The 18,218-nt window shown below is 46.3% G+C and overlaps 2 protein-coding genes across 2 annotated transcripts; both read right to left on the bottom strand.

The window, feature by feature from the left end:
- Nucleotides 1–4,947: 4,947 nt before the first annotated feature.
- LOC125509641 (transcription factor bHLH76) lies at nucleotides 4,948–11,866 on the bottom strand. The gene is made up of 10 exons (XM_048674657.2): nucleotides 10,268–11,866; nucleotides 9,444–10,184; nucleotides 9,084–9,355; nucleotides 7,212–9,004; nucleotides 6,900–7,124; nucleotides 6,723–6,788; nucleotides 6,554–6,622; nucleotides 6,165–6,236; nucleotides 5,876–6,058; nucleotides 4,948–5,437 (listed from the first exon to the last, which is right to left on the bottom strand). The coding sequence occupies exons 4-10, from the start codon at nucleotides 7,743–7,745 to the stop codon at nucleotides 5,309–5,311; spliced, it is 1,278 nt and encodes a 425-aa protein (XP_048530614.1). The 5' UTR covers nucleotides 7,746–9,004; nucleotides 9,084–9,355; nucleotides 9,444–10,184; nucleotides 10,268–11,866; the 3' UTR covers nucleotides 4,948–5,308.
- A 2,320-nt stretch (nucleotides 11,867–14,186) lies between these two features.
- LOC125509640 (pentatricopeptide repeat-containing protein At5g48910) lies at nucleotides 14,187–16,411 on the bottom strand. Its single transcript, XM_048674656.2, has one exon. The coding sequence runs from the start codon at nucleotides 16,080–16,082 to the stop codon at nucleotides 14,328–14,330; it is 1,755 nt and encodes a 584-aa protein (XP_048530613.1). The 5' UTR covers nucleotides 16,083–16,411; the 3' UTR covers nucleotides 14,187–14,327.
- Nucleotides 16,412–18,218: the final 1,807 nt, after the last annotated feature.

Raw genomic sequence — 18,218 nt, 5'->3', positions numbered from 1 at the left:
TATGTTCGATTCTCGATTGGGGAAAATTCTCGCAGCTAGGAGGTAATACCTAGTTGCGGGAATCTGCAAATCTTTATCAACATCTACTTCATCTTTGTTGAGTTGTGTTGGTGAGACTGATCTATCCATACATCTTTATAGTGTTCCTGGGTGCGTTTGTATGGATCGTATTTTTTAATTTTGTACTATGTTCCCAATAAAATGGTATATTCCCCTTTTTATTTTTATTTTTTTGTTTTCCATGCACCGTAAAAAGGTGGGAATACAAGTTGCAGCATGATGCGCAGGGTGTGCTCCATGGCGCATCACATGCGTGCCCCGTTGTGCATCACAGGGGAGTACATGTTGCACTACTCGGGTGCACATGGGAGAACAAGGTGCACCCCGCATGAAGCACAAGTTGAACCCAGAGTACACATTACATTGTGCAGGAGGTACATGTTGTGTCGAGGAGTACAAGTTGTATTGTAATAGAAACACAAGTTGCAGTACTCGGGGAGCACCACTTGTAGTACATGGGAGTACAATTTGTTGCGGCATGAAGCACAAGCACATTACTTTGAAAGTGCAAGTTACACTACTCTGAAAGCATAACTTGCAGCAAATGGGACTACATTGCCCGTGGGGGAGTACCACTTTGTTGCAGCATGAAGCACAAGTACATTACAATGGGGCCACAAATTAGTTTTCGATGGAGCGCATAACGTCTAGAAAAGAGTTCATCAAAGCTTGTCAATATGGGATATAATTTCGGAGATCTCGATGTGAGGAATGCAACTATGAGAATAGTTTGAAAGCTCGGTTTAAGAGACATTTCATTTTAAAAATCAGATCTCACAAAAAAAATGTGCACGACACCCTCCCATCCTCCCATGGTGAAAAAATTCCAACAAAACTCTCTCATACCGACAACCAATGCAAATGTGCAACGTCATTTGCCATTATCGGAGTAATTTATGGGTAACCATTTTTATGGTGACTCTGGAGGTAAACCTTTGCAAGGTACCCCATAATTGAGGGTTTTTTGACAATTTTGTTTAGTGAAAGAGATGTCACACCCTATGATTTCATATAGTAAAACCAAATGGTTCAGGTGACAAACTACAGACATGCAGGACCACAAAGGAAACCAACCTAATTACAATCATTTAGATATGAGGGTCTAGATATATATAGCAAAAGGACCAGGCATGAACAACTCCAAGTCTCAAGCCAAGATAGGCTGGATCCCAGACTCTAAACCACCAAGGATTACACTAAACAAGTATGGTAGAAGAAAAAGCGAACTAAAGCATGCATGAAGAGACATCATACATTCGAAGCAACAAGAGGCACCCTAAAAGGGAAGCACCACTGGAGATCAGCCACCAATCCTCAGAACTCCTGGCCGCAACCACTGCGAACCATGATACACCTCATTTGCTACTCACTTGACGAGTTTTGCCCCAAGCGGCATCTCCCTTTCTCCTTCCACCTTTATGTGCAAAATGGACCAATCTGCAATCCAATGACAAATCAGGTTTACGACTGTCATAGATCACTAATCAGTTTCCTCTGAAATACAATGTCATTTCTACGTCTATATATAGTACATAACATTGTTGGCAGAATTACCCTAGTGCAGGCTTGTTTAACTAATATTGCTCTTTTCATGATGTTTTTCAATCCCGTACTTGTTGGGGTTAGAAAAAGCATCGTTCAGCAGCCTCCCTTGCCAACATCAGCATCTACTCATTTTTTATTTATTCCTAACATTAGACTGACGTAAGCCTAAATATTTCACATGAACGGAACCCAACTCGCAAGTAAAAAAATCTTGATACAGATCAGATTTTTCAACGGTACCCTGTATAGTCAAAACTAGACATTTGATCAAAAGTTTTTTTACAGCTATGGTCGAGTAGATCATTATGAATGCCCACAGCTGCGCAAGCGGCCCAAAGGGCCACAACCTAGCAAGAAACAGTTGCTCCCCCCATCTCCCAGCGTTGTTCGATCCGCCCACCGAAATCACTAATTAAGGAATACTTGTTGCAAAAAGCACTTCACTTTCCCAAGTCGCGACAAGTGGCGCACATGCAGCACGCCACTTGTCGCAACCTGGGAGCTTTCCCTTTTTTCATAGATCCGTTTATTCAAAACGTTTTATCTCTTAAACCGTGCGTCCAAATCTCGAACCGTTTTCACCGTTGAATTCCTCGCGTCGAGATCTTCAAAATTAGATCCCATGTTGATAGGTTTTGACGAACTTTTTTTTCACAAAAAAACGGACGAAAAAAACCGGGCGAAAAAACCGGACCGGGAGCATGGTTTTTTCCCTGTCCGAAAGAGGCACGTCCGTGCCTCTCGCGAAATCACAATCGTGCCTCTCGTGGAAGCAAAACCGTGACTCTCGTGGAAGGAAAAAAACAGAAAACGCGTTTTTTTTTCGTTTCCGAGAGGCACGGCCGTGACTCTCGTGAAAGCATAACCGTGCCTCTCGCGAAAGCAAAACCGTGACTCTCGCAAAAGAAAAAAAACAGAAAACGCGTATTTTTTCCCTTTCCGAGAGGCATGGCCGTGACTTTCGAGAAAGCACAACCGTGTCTCTCGCGGAAGCAAAAGCGTGACTCTCCCGAAAGAAAAAAATAGAAAACGCGTTTTGTTTTTCCCTTTCCGAGAGGCACGGCCGTGACTCTCACGAAAGCACAACCATGCCTCTCGCGGAAGCAAAACCGTAACTCTCATGAAAGAAAAAAAAACAGAAAACGTGTTTTTTTTCGCTTCCGAAAGGCACGGCCGTGACTCTCGCTAAAGCACAACCGTGCCTCTCGCGAAAGAAAAACCGTGACCTCCGCGAAAGGAAAAAAAAAGAAAACGCGTTTTTTCGCGCAAAAAAAATTCAGAATTTTTTTTATCGAAAAGCTAAAAAAGACAGAGGGAAACCAAAAAAAATCGTTTAAAAAGCCGAAAACACGTGCGGAAAAATAAAAAAAAAACAAAATCCGTAGGAAGCGTCCAGAGCGCGACACGTGGCAAATGGCTGAGAGCGCGCCAAGTGGCGCTGATCGTTGCGAAGCTACCGAAGGAGCGCTCGTTAACTAGTTGCTCCCCGCCCACACCTACAAACCACGTAGCCGCCAGGCACCCGATTCCTAATAGCAATCGCCTACGTGCGACAATAACAGGCCGGCCCATTTTACCGCGCGTAGGTTCGCTTGTTCCGGCTCATAGCGGTCATTGTAGGTCTGGTTTACTACTTTTTTATTTTTTTTCTTTCATGTTATTTGTCCTTTCACCGGTTTTCCTTTTTTTCATTTTGTTTTGGTTTTCTTTGTTATGTCATTGGTCTTTTATTTCTTTTGTTATAATTTGGTTTTTTTGTTTCTTTCTTGTTTTTATTCATTTTTTGTTGTTCCTTTTGTTTCTTTGTCGGTTTTATTGCATCCCCCCGCCCACCACACACACACACAATTCTTCCTTTTACTCAATACATAATGTACATTTGTAGAGCACATGTGAAACATTTTTATGAAACAGTTTGGAAATTTTTTCAAATACATTATGTACATTTTTTAATAGACAGTAGCATTTTTTCCAAATACATGTTCTATATATTTTAATAAAAATAAAAAAAATAACAAACAAGTACAAATTTTACATTGTACAAACATTTGTAAAAATGTCAAAACATTCTTTTTTGAATCGACAAATTGTTTCTGTAAACTGTCACGTACATTTTTTTTTAATCATGCAATTTTTCTACATTCTTTTTTTAATGTCATAAAAAAATTAAACTCTTGAACATTTTTTAAAATGGTTTGCACATTTTTTTAATGTACAAAACACTTTTTTAATTAGTCGAATATTTTTTGTACATTGTATAAACATTTTTCTAAAATGGGCCAAACATTTTCCGTACACATGATTAACATTTTTGCATACATGTTTAAAAAACTCAAATGCATGATTAACATTTTTGAAAAAAATGTGCACACCATTTTAAAAGGAAAATATAAGGAAAAAAGTTAAGCAAAACCGGAAACAAAAATATGAAATAGAACCGAAAAACAGGGTGACGGCGGCAGGGGGGTCACTGGGCGAAAACTTACGTGTCTCTACGGCCAACAAGAACACAAGACGACGGTGGAAATGCGCGAGGAGCAGAGCGCATGCACGGCGAGAAGATTGTCCGATTCGCCGTCGCCTTCGCTGGGGGTTTGCGATCGTACCGCCAACCGGGATCGAAATATAAATCGCTGCACGAACGGCCCAACCTCCAACAGTCGAGTTAAAGAAAAGGCGTCCACGGGACCGCCTTGCGCCAATGTTTTCGACGTGTGCAGGCTGCAGGCACAGATGTATGTAATCGTGTAAATGGGATGCAGCGCCCCCTCTCGTTGGAGGAATCTGATCATGAACGTGCCAAAACCCCTTGTCCTGGCAGGCAGGAAACCCCTAGCGACGACACGACACCGGCAGAGCAGAATACACGCACCCCCAAAGATCGACCTGCTTTTAGTAGCAATGTGCTGTGGCTTGTGCGCGCCCGTGCGCGTAGCATTGTCCGCTTCGGCGTCAGCTACATGCGCTGGGCGCCGTACGACCGTGCATGCGAGTGGATCAACGAACACGCTACGCTGCGCATAGGAGGACGAGGTAACTCGATGGCTAACATTTTTGCTCGCCAGGAGCACCGAGCTAATCAGCGGAGACGTTTCATCATTTTACCATTCTTCCGTATACAGGTGGAGGTTTCCGTCCAACGTTTGAACACCACCCGCCCCCCAAGTTCTAGGACTGATCCTGAGCATCGAAACGGAGCAACACAAGTCACACGGAACAAATTCTACCCAACACAAACCCCCCGCATTGCATCATGAGACGAGATATCCTGCAGCAGCAGCAGCAATTCATCAGCTGCTGCCACCGCCTCGTGCGCCACACATAAATGCAGACAGAGCACAATTCCCATCCATTCCACGCCACAGGATTTCATTTCTCCCCGTGGGGCTGCTCGGCCCCCTTTTTCCAGTTCCAGCCCCGAATACAACAAGAACACGCCCGATCCATCCATGGATCGATTTACACACGGCCACGCACGCACGGCGCAGTTAAAGGCTCCAGCTGTGCACTGCACGCACGCACGCACGGGCGGCAGCAGCAGCGGCAGCAGCTTCAGTGGTCATATTGCTCGTGCATGTGGCCTCTGCTCTGCTGCCCGTCCCGTTGGCGGTCAGATGATTGATGGCTAGGCCTAGGCCAGCTAGCTGGACAAACAAACTCGGGCCGGGTGGCTCTTCAGGAGGCTGGCTGGCGATGGCATCAATCACATTTGGTAGGCGTCCTGGGACGGCCTGATGCTGAGGTCCTGCGAGTGCGAGTGCGAGGAGCCCATGGACGGGTACGCCATCTGCGCAACGTGATCGCTGAACGGGCCATTCAATGCGTGGGCCATCTGCGCGATCCAAACAACAAAACCAAACGGAAACATTATCAGCAAGCAACCAATCTATAGCTTCAACGTGTTAGTAATTCATCATCCACATGTTGTTTATGCATGAGGCTGCCGCACACGTTAGCTATGTAAGCATGCATGCACGTACATGTTCAAATTATTCATTTCATACTCCTACTGGCCAGGCCAGGCCAGGTGAATGGATCTAATAGGCTGCTAGCTGCTAGCCTACAGGCATAGGTCTCGGTCACACTATGGTCTATCTAGCACATTGGTAGGCTGTGGATCTTTGGGAGCTGTTGACTCCCGAGGTACTATAGTTTTGGGGGCAAATTAAATTGTTTATCTTAATGAGGTGTGTCATCCTCTACCTCGTTGCTGGAGTAACTAAACACGGTATGCATACCAGTATATGTCAGTCGTTGAAGAGACGCTAACCTGTGAATGGGATCCATCTTTTGCTCCTAGTTGCGCTTGCATGATTCTTCTGAACACGTCCGAGTTCGCCATGGCGGCGGCGCCTCCCTGCATCAGCCCCGGCTGCGACAGCTGCAGCTGCGGGTGCATCATCTCCGGGGAGAATCCCATCGACGAGGAGGACACCCCAGGGAAGCGAAGAAGCTGTTGTTGACAAGGGACCGTTGGGCATGCATGGTTAGTTCGACACTCCTTGAAAGCAGGCAACTGGTTGTGGAGGGAATTCATATATAAGCGATGATGCTCTTACATCCTTTGAGAGAAGCCCTTCTATGTTGAGGTCAAGCCTCGGGTTTACTGTCGCCAGCTTCATCGATAAGAACTGCAGATTGCAAAGGGAGTGAGTGTCAAAACTCTGCGGTGGTTTACCATCACTGACGTGCCAGTTACTAGAACACACTACTGATCAGTTATCTGTATCCACTGATCACTGAAATGCTAGTTACTAGAGCAAAGTACTCAGTTATCTGTACCCAGTGATCACTGACATGCTAGTTACTAGAGCAAAGTATTCAGTTATCTGTACCCAGTGGTTGTACTTCTTCCCTTGCACCTGACACGCAGTATGTTCAAAGCTAAAATCCTACTAGTATGCTCAGGTTGCCTAGATAGATTCTCAGACGAATTGTTGGTCGTTACCTCGACTTGTCTTTGCAGGGACTGAACATAGTTGATGATCTCGTCGAGCATCACCGCCTTCCCGGTGACCTGAATTCAGTCCAAGACACAGAACATCCTTTACATTTTGCTACGAAATACTAGGACTGATCAGAAACACGTAACTTCTTTCGGTGGAAAAAGGAAGTACCTTGCTGCAGCCGGGAACAAGGTCCTGTAGAAGCTTCATCCTCTCACTGATCTTCTCCCTTCTCAGCTGCACAAAGGATAAAAACATCCATGGTTTCAACACCACTCGCGTGCTCAAATGCATACATACTGCATCCATGCTAATCAAACGAGGAAGCGGTGAGCAAAATCTGTGTACCCTTTCAGCGAGGCTGTGGCTGTTGGTTGCCTGCCCGCGCCGGGCTCGGACATGGATGTAGTCCTCCTTCTCGGAGCTCTCCTTGGCACCCTTCCCCTTGGACTTGCCGCCGGTCGTCGTCCCCGTCGCCGGGCTGCTCTCCTCGCCTTTATCTTTGCTCTGGGCGCTCTCGTTTGCGGAGTCAGCGGCCACGTTGGAAGACTGAACCTGATCACCTCCCATCACCTGAATGAAGCACAGGCTCGTTCTTGAACACCTGACTAAAGTACTGAACTGAAGCTGGAAACACGATGAACAACAGGCAGTATATACCTCGCTGGGCCTTCTCCTCTTCTTGGAGTCGGACCCTTTGGACGAGCAGTCTCCGCCGGCTGCCTCCGAGCTCGGCACGCCGCCGCTCCCGGCGAGCTCCGGCTCGGCCTTGTCCCCGCCTTCCTTCCTACGATGATCCAAGTACCCCTCCCCGAAAGCGCTGCCCATGTGCTGATCGCCCGCGCCGCCAAAAGCGCCAGCACCCATCATCCCGCCACCGGAGCCAGGACCGACGAAGCACGACGATCGCGCGGCCCGCTCGATGAAGCCCGAGTCCACCGGGAAATGGCCCCCGAGGCCAGGCGGCGGGAGGAAGCCGGGCACCGGCGCCAGGAACCCCGCGCCGTGCTGCGAGGCCGCCGGCCACATGCCGGACGCGAAGGAGTCCATCATATGAGGATGCTGCTGGTGATGGTGCGCCGAGAAGCCGCCGCCGCCGCTGAATTGGCTCTGCCACTCCACGGGGATGCCGCCGCCGGGGCCAGAGGACCCATTGCCCTCCATCCCTTTCTCGCTGCTCTCGTTCATGTCCATGGCTCCTACCTAGCTGCCTGCTCCAACAACAAGCGTAGCAAATGGATTCCTCCGCTGGCCGAAAGAACCCGAGAGGCAGACGAGAGGGAAGACGAAGTGCTCTGGTCGGGCAGGGCCGTATGGGCAATGCGATGGGCAAAAGCTCTTAAGGCAGCGAGGCTATGGACAGAAACGGCAAGAAAAGGAGAGGCGGCCGCTGCAGATTGTGGCGCTAGGTGTGCCGGCGAGAGGCGTAGGAAGAAGATGAGCTAGGAAAAGAGGGAGACGCATAGACCATGCTTACATAGCTAGAGGGAGAGTGTGGAGGCAAAGGCTTGTGGCATTTGTAGGACTACACTGCTAGTACTACTACTAGTTCTTCTTGACCACCACCACCACCAGAGGCCCTACTAGTTTCTGTGCATGGTTAACCAGAAAGAGAGAGAGAGAGAGAGATTGGGGCAACAAACCGCTTTAGCCCTCTGCTCCTCCTCCTCCTACTCCTAGTCACAAACTGGGCACCACCGCCATCCACGGCCAGTTTTTTGTTTTGTTTAACAAGCTTTAAAATGTGTTAGGGCACCTTAACCGTCCCCGCTTTACCTTTCCTTTGTTAACAGCCCTTTAATCATGGTGTTTACCTTTGCTTTCCTTCAGTTACGACCCCCTCCGCCTGGGTTACTTACTTGCTCGGCATCGCACCGCACCGCACCGCTCATAGCATAGCAGGAGCAGAGGAGAGGAGCAGGCGTAAAGAGGCATCCCTGACATTGCCAACCCTCGCAGGCATTAGTTTATGCTCGCTTTCTCAAGGTGCCTGCCTGGCTGTAAAACTTGTGCACCCACCCCGCTCATCATTATTTGACTGTTTGCACTTCTTTAATCGGGTGGACACGGGCAATTATTTACACGCCCTCCATGATCGCCATCATTAGTTTTTTGCTCAAGGGAAAATTGGTGGTCAACATTAGGAGGGGCTGCGATCGAGGCCTCGCCGTTTTGCCCCCCACGGCAAAGCAACGCCGCTTTCGTTTCGTCCCATTTCATTTCACTTCATCATTGATAGGGTTTAGGTGAGATTTGTTTGGGCTTTCGAGCGGCGTAGGAAACTCATACTAGGAATTGTACTAGTGTTTCTTTTTCTTGCGAAATTCAGAGATGAAAATAATGAAACCTTTGCTTGATTGATTAGAGGAGGAGTCGCGGTCTGCCCCGGCTGCTGGAGATGCTTTTTCTCGCAGGGCAGAGTTGAGATTCTCCTAATCTCAATCTTTCTGTGGCTGCAGTAGGATAAAAACAATTCGTTAGCCTCGGGGTTAGCGAAGGCTCGAATCTAGCTTTAGATTAGTTAAAGCCTACCACCCATGCAATACTTTTATTCACTCCAAACACGCTTTTGCCCCCCCTCCCCTTCCCCTTCCCTCCTCCTTAAGCTTTCAAAATCCGGGCTTAAGAAAAGCATCAGCAAGGAAGGAAGCAGCAACCATCTGCGCTGATTAACACTGCAAGAAGTGAACTGCAAGTTATTCCCCTGCACTGCAGCTAAGCTTACCTCCTCCATTCCTCTTTATCTTTCTACTCAGCGCAGCAGCGTCCCTCCCTCGCTCCATGCCTTTCCCCTCCTCTTCTGCCTAACATTAGTGGAGCCATTAGTAAACTGTTCACCCCAAAGCGGGAAGGAGAAGATAAAAAGAATTTAAAAAAAGCAAAGGCACGTACGTACGTATACGTAGCGAATCTTGAGAGAGAAATGCCGGGCGGGCCAAAGACTGGAAAGGATACGACTTCAAACTGCCCAGGGCATGGACCACGAGCTGCTGCTGCTGCTACGTAGATAACAAGCCTCGATAGATAGATAGATAGATAGATAGATAGATAGATAGATAGATAGATAGATAGATTCCGAGACCAGTCCCCTCCCCAGCTTAGCTCTGCCTCCGCTTTTCTTTTTCCCCTCCTCATCTTATCTTTGAGAACGAGAAGGAGAGGAAGACCGTGAGGCAGCCTCGTATGGTAGACGGGGGTTGTGTTTTGTTAGGGTAGCCCCTACACATGGCCTTCGCCGTCCACGACCCGGTGTCCGCCCACACGCGCTTTGCCAGTCCTGTGCGCGGCAGCGCTGGCCGGGCTCGGCACAAGGCATTTACCCGTGCCATGCCATGCCACCCCCGTCGTGCACCGCAGTCATTGAGGAATGGAACTGGACCCGACCGCCCACCAGATTATCTTCTCCTGCATCATTATGCTCGCCAGAAAGGTTGCCGCAGATCTATGTCTCCCTTCTCCAATCATTGCCGCACAAATTCATGTGTTGCAGTACCATCCGTCCGTCCGTCCGTCCGTGCTCTCTCGCGCCAATGCGAGTGCGCCTGCATCGCATCACGGACGGACAGCGCGCGAGAGCAGCCTATCGACGGACGACGCGGAAGGGGCTTGCTGTCAGCAGGCACGGAGGATGAGCTGAAAACAAGAGCAGCGTTTTTGTCAACAGAAATAATTTAGAGCAAATAGGCGGTACTGATGTGATGAGAGTGACTACATACATGAGTTTAGGTCCTACATGTTGGCAGCAGGACAATCCATCCATCCGTCCGGTGTGAGTGAGAGCAGAGGATTGATTCCTGCAAACAAAAGAAGCTCCAACAAATAGCAGCCAAAGAGCTGTAAGTAAACAAATGGAATAATGTCTGCGCGAGATTAGCTGGCAATCGTCTCTTTAGCGGGTAAGTCTAAAGCTAAAATACACACCCCCTGCTAGAATGGGGTAAGAGTTTTGACATCGGATTCGTTCATCTCACAGAATCTGCTCCCTGTATTGACTATCCTGCTTAGCAAGTTCTGAACGGATGTCTTTTTTTCTTCCCAGGGAAAAAAATAATCACAGCTTTGCCTTTTGAAATTTGAGCATCATCAGAACAGCATACAGCAAATGATTTAGGTTTTTCATTAAGAGAAATTATCTATGATCCACAACAAATATAAAGGAAACAATCCACCATGCCTATCATAGTTTGTGCTAGAACATGCTACAAAAGTTTGTGCAGACACTTGCTATAAAGGGATTTGATTCGAACATGCTAAGCTTCCTCAAAGTAAAAGAAAAAAGAAAACGACCAAACAATCCACCATACCTATCATGGTTTGTACTACATGCTACAAAAGTTTGTGCAAACACTTACTACCAAGATGTATCGAGAAGCAAAGAGCACAAAAGCAGTCTTAACGGGATCATTACCAAGGATGAATGATTTGAGTTGAACATGGATGATTCGATTACATGGCAAGTTGGCCCATAGTATCTCCACATTGTGAGTACACCTCTGTGTTAATTCAGCATTTGTTCCCATGTGCTAGGGTACAGGATCTCTAATTGTGCTTAGGAAAGCGTATGTTACACCTTTCTGTAAACCATAAACAAAGCACAGTCCATGGCAAAGCCAGCTGCACGCGAGATGCAAGTGAGTATATTTTTGGTAAAGGTCGATGTTAGGTGAAACCTTCCTTGTGGGCTATGATTCATACAAAGCAGTAAATATTACCGATTATTCTAAACCCTAATTATGCATTATGGCGTACGCTAATGGTCTTATTATACTCTAGAGCAGTGATTAGAGCTACAAACTAGGGCTTAGGGTGCAAAATACAAAATGCATATCTGGGGAACACTAAAGAACTTCCCCCAAGAGGAAAATAAACTAATAGTGTTGATAAGGGCAGCAGGCTGTTTATTAAGGCCAACCTGTTAATGATTGGCGTGGAGCTAGGGCATTCTACACTATCATATAACATTATGTGCGTGTGCGTATGTGCATGCATGCGTGTGTATGTTGCCTTGTGTGAAGAGAGAGAAAAAAATCAATTTGTAATCATAATGTACCACATCTGGTCGCTTACTAATGCCGTGTAGAACTTTCTGGTGCCTAAGGGAACATATAATAGTATAAACAATAGCTATTTCTAATACCCCTCAACATAATCTTGGATGAATGCAAAACACACTGCTCAATTGTAGAGAAAATGTTATCTATAAATTGTCGAAATAATGGCTCAAAGACTCCGCACCAAAGTGGTCGTTTGTATGAAAGACAGCTTGGTTTGTCTTTGGAGTTCTCTCCCCTTTGCCTCACCCAAAATCAGATGCAGCAAGGCTTTGAGATAACCAGCGTCACACTATTGGAGATTCCCGTTCGATTATCAATCAACTAACATGTAAACTACCCATTCGAATGATAATTCACATAGAAGATAGAGCTACCCAGCTCTGTTCCTCTTAAGAATTCAGTTTCTTACAAATGTTAGAATGTCCCGTTTTACATGGGACAAGGTTGATTAGATTAACTGTTGTCCAGTCTCTCTAAGTCTGGTGTTATCTATAAAGCAATGGCAAACATCATATGATGTGAAGAGTGAAGATGTATGATGCTTTACATCCTTCCTCTTTACAATTAAGATGTCCTTGCAAAATATCACATACAGATGCAAATGTTAATATAATTGCAGAGATAAGAGTAAACATTAAATTTTGACATCTAAGAATTAAACTTTAAGGTTAGTGGCTTTGATGCAAACATGCAAAGTTTCGCTAGCAAAGACAACTACACCTTCAAGAATGTGATACTTACACCTAGGAAGCCTTCCTGTCAGACAGCACCCATGCTATAATGCCAAATAGGCATGCGTTTGCATCATCCACTGTCCTTCCGTTCAAAAGCAAAGCTCCTACATCCACCAGACCACCAGGTAGTAATAACAAGAGCACGGTGGAAGTGATTACTTATATCCAATAGTGTTGATCTTTGTCCTCGTTACCAATCTCACTCTTTAGATGGTTCATAAAGTTAATAATTACTATCACTTGTGCAGAACGCTTCGTGTCTCTTCTGAAATCAACAACAGATAGCAAGGGAGATAATAAGAGAGAAGTGCATATTACACCCCTCAACTCTAGCCCTAGTCTAATATACAACCTCCAACTCCAAAACCGTCTAATCTGCAACCTCCAACTCTTAAAACCGGCCAAAATTCAACCCTCCTCTCCCCTTGACCGGTTTTGACCGGGTCTGACCCGTTGACTGATGAACAGTAAATTTGAAAAAAATGGAAAATTCAGAAAAATGTAAATTCAAAGAATAGTTGGGAACAAAATTTTAAAAATAATTTCGACTTTTCCACCGTGTGAACAGTAATTCAAAAAAAATTCGAACTTTTGGAACAAAAATTTTCCCTCGGTCACTGTTCACGCAGTGAAAAAATGATTTTCCTGATTTTGTTACTTTTTTGAATACTGTTCACGCTGTTTACAGTAATTCAAAAAACAAATCCCGGCGAATTTTGTTTCCAATTTATTACCTCCGGGTACATGTAAAAAAACTGAATTTTTAATACTGTTCACCGGTGAAAAGTCGAATTTATTTTTAAAAAAATTTGTTCCCAATTTTTTTTTGAAATACTGTTCATCCAGAGGCAAAAAATGCTTTCTAAAATTTTATTTTTCTGAATTTTCATTTTTTCCGAACTTACTGTTTATCAGTCAATGGGTCAAACCCGGTCAAAACCGGTCAAGGGGAGGGGAGGGTTAAATTTTGGCCGGTTTTAAGAGTTGGAGGTTGCAGATTGGACGGTTTTGGAGTTGGGGGTTGTATATTAGACTAGGGCTAGAGTTGAGGGGTGTAATATGCACTTCTCTCAGATAATAATACTATCACAAAAGTGGTAGTAGGTAACTCCTATCCCAGGAGTTAAAAAATTTAGTACATGAGTTTCTGATGCCCTCAAGGGCAGTTACCGAACGAAGGACACAACAGCAAGTTAAATCCATCAAGCTCAGCCTTCACCAAAGAATGTGCAATCAAATGGCTTATGGAAAATCTGGAAATCTAGATGTACCTACACCTACAACGTAGACGTATCTAATAATGTGCAAAATAGTATAGCATAAAGGCTAATACAAGGGGCTGCATGCATCTCTCTGATGCAGAGGCCGGGGGTAATCCTCCTTTTCTAAATAAATAATAAATAAAATAAAGGCTAATACATGGTGTGAGATGAAGAAAAAAAAATGTATGGACAAGGTCTCAGTTCACAGGCCAAAACTAAAAGTAAGGCTACTTCCTCGCAGGAAGAGCAGAAGGCCTAGTTGGTTCTGTGGCTCAATTTCTCATTCAAATGTGAGTTTATGTGAAGCAGTCATCCTCAACTGTATGATGACAGTAATGAAATTTGGAAAACAGCATTAAGTATGTATCAGGTAATTAATGATTTCTAGTCCCTACCATTTGAAAGGATGTATAATTATCAGAATTTAATGGCACTTTTGCGTAGGGCATACATCTCAGATTCATGTTCAGTACTGAATCATGGGGACTGAAAAGTACAATAATTAGGTTTCAAGTTGCTGAGACACAAGAGGGTGGTCATCATGGTGTTGGTTTATGGGTAGCTTAGCATTTAAGAGACATGAAATCGAGTCAAGAGCTTCATGGCACATCTAAAAATCTTTCTCAAATGGACAAGTATAGTCATTGCCAGAACATTTCTAGCATGCTATATATTTCTGTGTAACAAGAAAACTAAACGGAACTGAACTGCAGCTCATCTGAAAGGTTACCAGTAATCTCCGCAAGAACAAGACCCTTCTCTGAAACGATGAAATCGATTCGCATCCCTAACAATAATGCACCTTCCATAAATCTTGCTTAGCAGTTTTATCGCATTATGACAGTCTCCACAGACCCGGAGGTTCTTTACAATCCTAATAGGTGTCCCAGGTGCAGTGCTAATCAGCCCAAAGGCAAGTGCAAGCTTCTCGCTGTGAAGAGCAAGTGAACTCTCTTTCACATCCTCATCATCAATATCTAGCAGCACTTGGGAAGTGTCTGGAGCATATCCCGCAATTTTCAACTGCTGGCATATCTCGCTTAGCATCTCATATACCTCCCTCTTCCTTGAGTGACTTTTATCTCCAGATATGAACTCATGAATAACACCATCAAGCTCTATTGAGCTGCTCCCAGGTACCTTCTGCACTCCACAATCCAACATCAGCTTCCTCACCTTATGCACTCCTTTCCAGTTGCCATCCAGCGCATAAATGTTGGATAGTAACACATACCCTGCATGATCATCCGGTGCAGCCTCAATAAGCCTGTGGCCTGCCTTCTTTCCCAACTCGAAGTTGTTGTAAGTTCTACAAGCACCAACTACGGCCTTCCACACAGCAGCATCTGGCTCCATTGGCATCATCTGAATCATCTCCTCTGTCTTCTCAAATAGCCCCGCGCGGCAAAACAGATCCACCATACAACCATAGTGGGCAATGTCGGGATCAATACTATACGAACTTGTCATTCTCTCAAAATAACCAATACCTTCCTCAACAAACCCCCCATGGCTGCAAGCATTCAGTAAACTGTTAAACGTAATTTTGTTAGGAACAAACCCAGATGACTCCATTCTAGTAAAAAGCTCCAAAGCTCTTTCACTGCAGCCACTTGCTGTGAAACCAGCTAGCATCGCATTCCACGTATCCACGTTCCTCAGTGCACACGAATTTTCAAACACATAAACTGCACCCTCAATGAAACCACACTTGGAGTACATGTTTATTAGAGCTGAGCTCAACTTCTCATCGACCTCAATCTCTTTCCTGCAAACATATGCATGTGCCCACAGCCCCTGCGCAAGTGCTCCCAAGTACGCAATTGCGGAGATTACGCTCACCAATGTCACCCTATCAGGCTGGCACTCATTGCTCGCCAGCATCTCCTGGAACACCGCAACTGCCTCCTCGTGCTCCCCATTCGCAACACACCATGCAATGACCGTGTTCCAAGAGACCGAGTCTCGGGCTGGCATCCGCGCGAAGAACTCCCGGAGTGCTCCTGCGTCCCTGCCCTGCGCGTACCCTCGCAGCAGGCAGTTCCAGGCGATCATGTCCACCTCGGGCCCATAGTCGAACACCTTGCGCGCGTCGTGGAGCATCCCGCAGACGGAGTAGGCGTGGATGAGCCCGTTGCGCACGCGGCGGTGCGAAGCGGCCCCGCGCTTGGCGGCGTGCCCGTGGAGCTGCGCGGCGGCGGGGTGGGCCCGCTCCCGCGCGCAGCGGGCCAGGGCGAGCGCGTACGCTATGGGGTCCGGGTCGGCGCCGGAGCGGAGCAGGTGGTCGAACAGGCGGAGCGCGAGGTGCGGGTTAAGCCGCATGCGCGCGGTGTACGACGCGGCGAGGGCGTCGGCTGGGGTTTGGGCGCCGCATGAAGGCGGCTGCGGTTGCGATTGCGCCGGTGGCTGCTGCCGTTGCGGTTTCGCGGCGGTGGCGAGCGTGGTGGAGGTGAGGAAGAAGGGGACGATGGGAGGAGGCATCGCTTGTGGCAGCGAGCGTGGAGGAGGAACGAGCGGCGTGCAGCGAGCGTGTCACGGCCGGCGAGGGCAGTGAAGTGTCGTGCGCCGGAGGCGCGGCGGGTGCGTCGCGTCGTGGATGAGGTCGAAATGGGATTCCGGCCCGTGCAATCCCTTTTTCGGCTGTACAATTATATTGGGCCATACAGTAGCTGGATCTCTCACTCGTCGTACTACTGGGCTTAGGCTTTGCTGGATTGGTACAGCGGGTAGGCCCAAAGGTAGCAGATGCGTGTAGTACTTTCAAATTGGGTCATACTGGTAAAAAAAAAGTGTCTACCGCCAAAAAAAAGTGTCTAAAAAAACTGGTTAGTTTCAAAAAAAAAACGCTGATAAAAAAAGGGAGGTCTTATTGGTCATCCATCACGGGAACATGGTTCTCAAGATGAAGAAAAAACATGTCGGAAAATAATTTTTTGCTGAAGATAAATGGAGTTCTTCCCCTAAAAAGGAAACATGGGATTTGACTCTAGCAGGTTGTGCATCTTGTTTGTAGTATGTATTTTATTTTTTAAAAATAAATATTTTAATGATTCTTTGTGAGGCAATGAGATGTTACAACGCACTAGACTTTAGTTTTTGGTTGTACCAAATTTTCTATCTATAAATAGAATAAAAAGATGATTTATAAATTTTGCCTGCTTTCCCGCAACTAAAAAGCACTCGTTGAGAGCTCGCAGGCATCTCTAGCCCTTCTCTTGAACTTTAACTCCTCAACAACCTTCTGAGGCAGAACTTGGCGCATGTATGGAGGGTATTTCTCTTGCAATACAAAGGTCGGACCTGCCGATACTCATGGAAATGGACTCAACAGTGACAGTGACATGATTAATAGCCATGACATAGATAGGTCTTTTTTTCCACTTCCCTGGTGGCCGAGATCAAGCATTTGGTGTCAACTTGCACACCTAGAGTTTATTATGTCAATCACAGCCAAAATGTGGTTAGCAATTTTTTAGCAAAATTCGCATGAACTAAAGGTAGAACAGTTGTTTGGTTCGGCTCCGGCCCCCGGAGGCAGTGGACTTGTGTAAGTTGGATTGTGATCCTTCGAATCCTTGATTAGTACAAGTCTTACCCGTAAAAACTTAACTCCTTAATTTTTTTAGAAGTTAACTTTTGTTGTGTCTACCCCTTCCCTCGAAACTAACTTCAAATACACTCAGGTTTCACTTGAAAGTCTCCCCCTCCCCTCTCCTTTATTCCCCAAACTAAGGTCCTCATCACCTCGGCAGCTTCTGCATCAAGGGCATCACCGTGCGGGGCCCTTTTCGGTATCCACTATGCTAGGAGTACGTCGCCAACATCAAGATGTCCCACCTTGCGACAATGATATTTTTTTATTATTGGTTCTTTGTCATGTATCGAGAATTCGAGATGACGCAACCACACATTTCATATAAAAAATCCTAAAGACGATTATTACCTCTATCCCAAGGCGATCTAGGTTCCACCTCCGCCGTCACTCTCATCCATCGATACATCACCGACCTCCTCCTATGCTGGCTCTGCCAATGGCGATGCGCTTGGGGGGGGGGGGGGGGGTCTATTGGTGGGAGCCATAATTTCCCCCTTGGGGGCATTAGGTAGGTCTCCGTTCAACACTGGTGGGATGATGGTTTCGTCATCGGCATGGAATAAGATCTTCCAGCCTCGCCCTCGTTTCGATGATGCTTCCATGTATCGTCGAGAGGCATCTAGAAGATGGTCTATAATCAGATCTGATTCTTCTGGTCAAGCATTTTTTTCCTACGGGTTTGTCTTGGTCATGTTGTCTTGCAGAGCAAGCAACATGGTCGTACGTCTTGGTCCTTTCGCTCCAGTTCTGCCCGATGAAAGTTGGCCAGTCCTAGACTCATCGGAGAATGTGCGAGGTTTGTGTCCCTCAATTTCGTCATGCCAAAACTTGGGCATTCTACACGCCCTCTCGGTGTTTTCTTCTCGAGGGCGGCAGCCGCCGACGTCTTCTAGTCTACGTCGATGACTTCTCGACTACTGCTTCTACAATCTCTTGGGTTTAAACAAGTTTTCTCCATTGAGATGGAGACCTAGAGGCGGCAACGAACTTTGCTCACAGCACACCGTGATGCAGGAGGAAGA

Source organism: Triticum urartu, chromosome 5A (genome assembly GCF_056163025.1).
Source record: "Triticum urartu cultivar PI428250 chromosome 5A, HENAU_Tu73, whole genome shotgun sequence".
In the NCBI taxonomy this organism is placed as follows: domain Eukaryota; kingdom Viridiplantae; phylum Streptophyta; class Magnoliopsida; order Poales; family Poaceae; genus Triticum; species Triticum urartu.
Note: the sequence above shows the minus strand (reverse complement) of the source record. Positions and strands in the feature narration are given on the sequence as shown.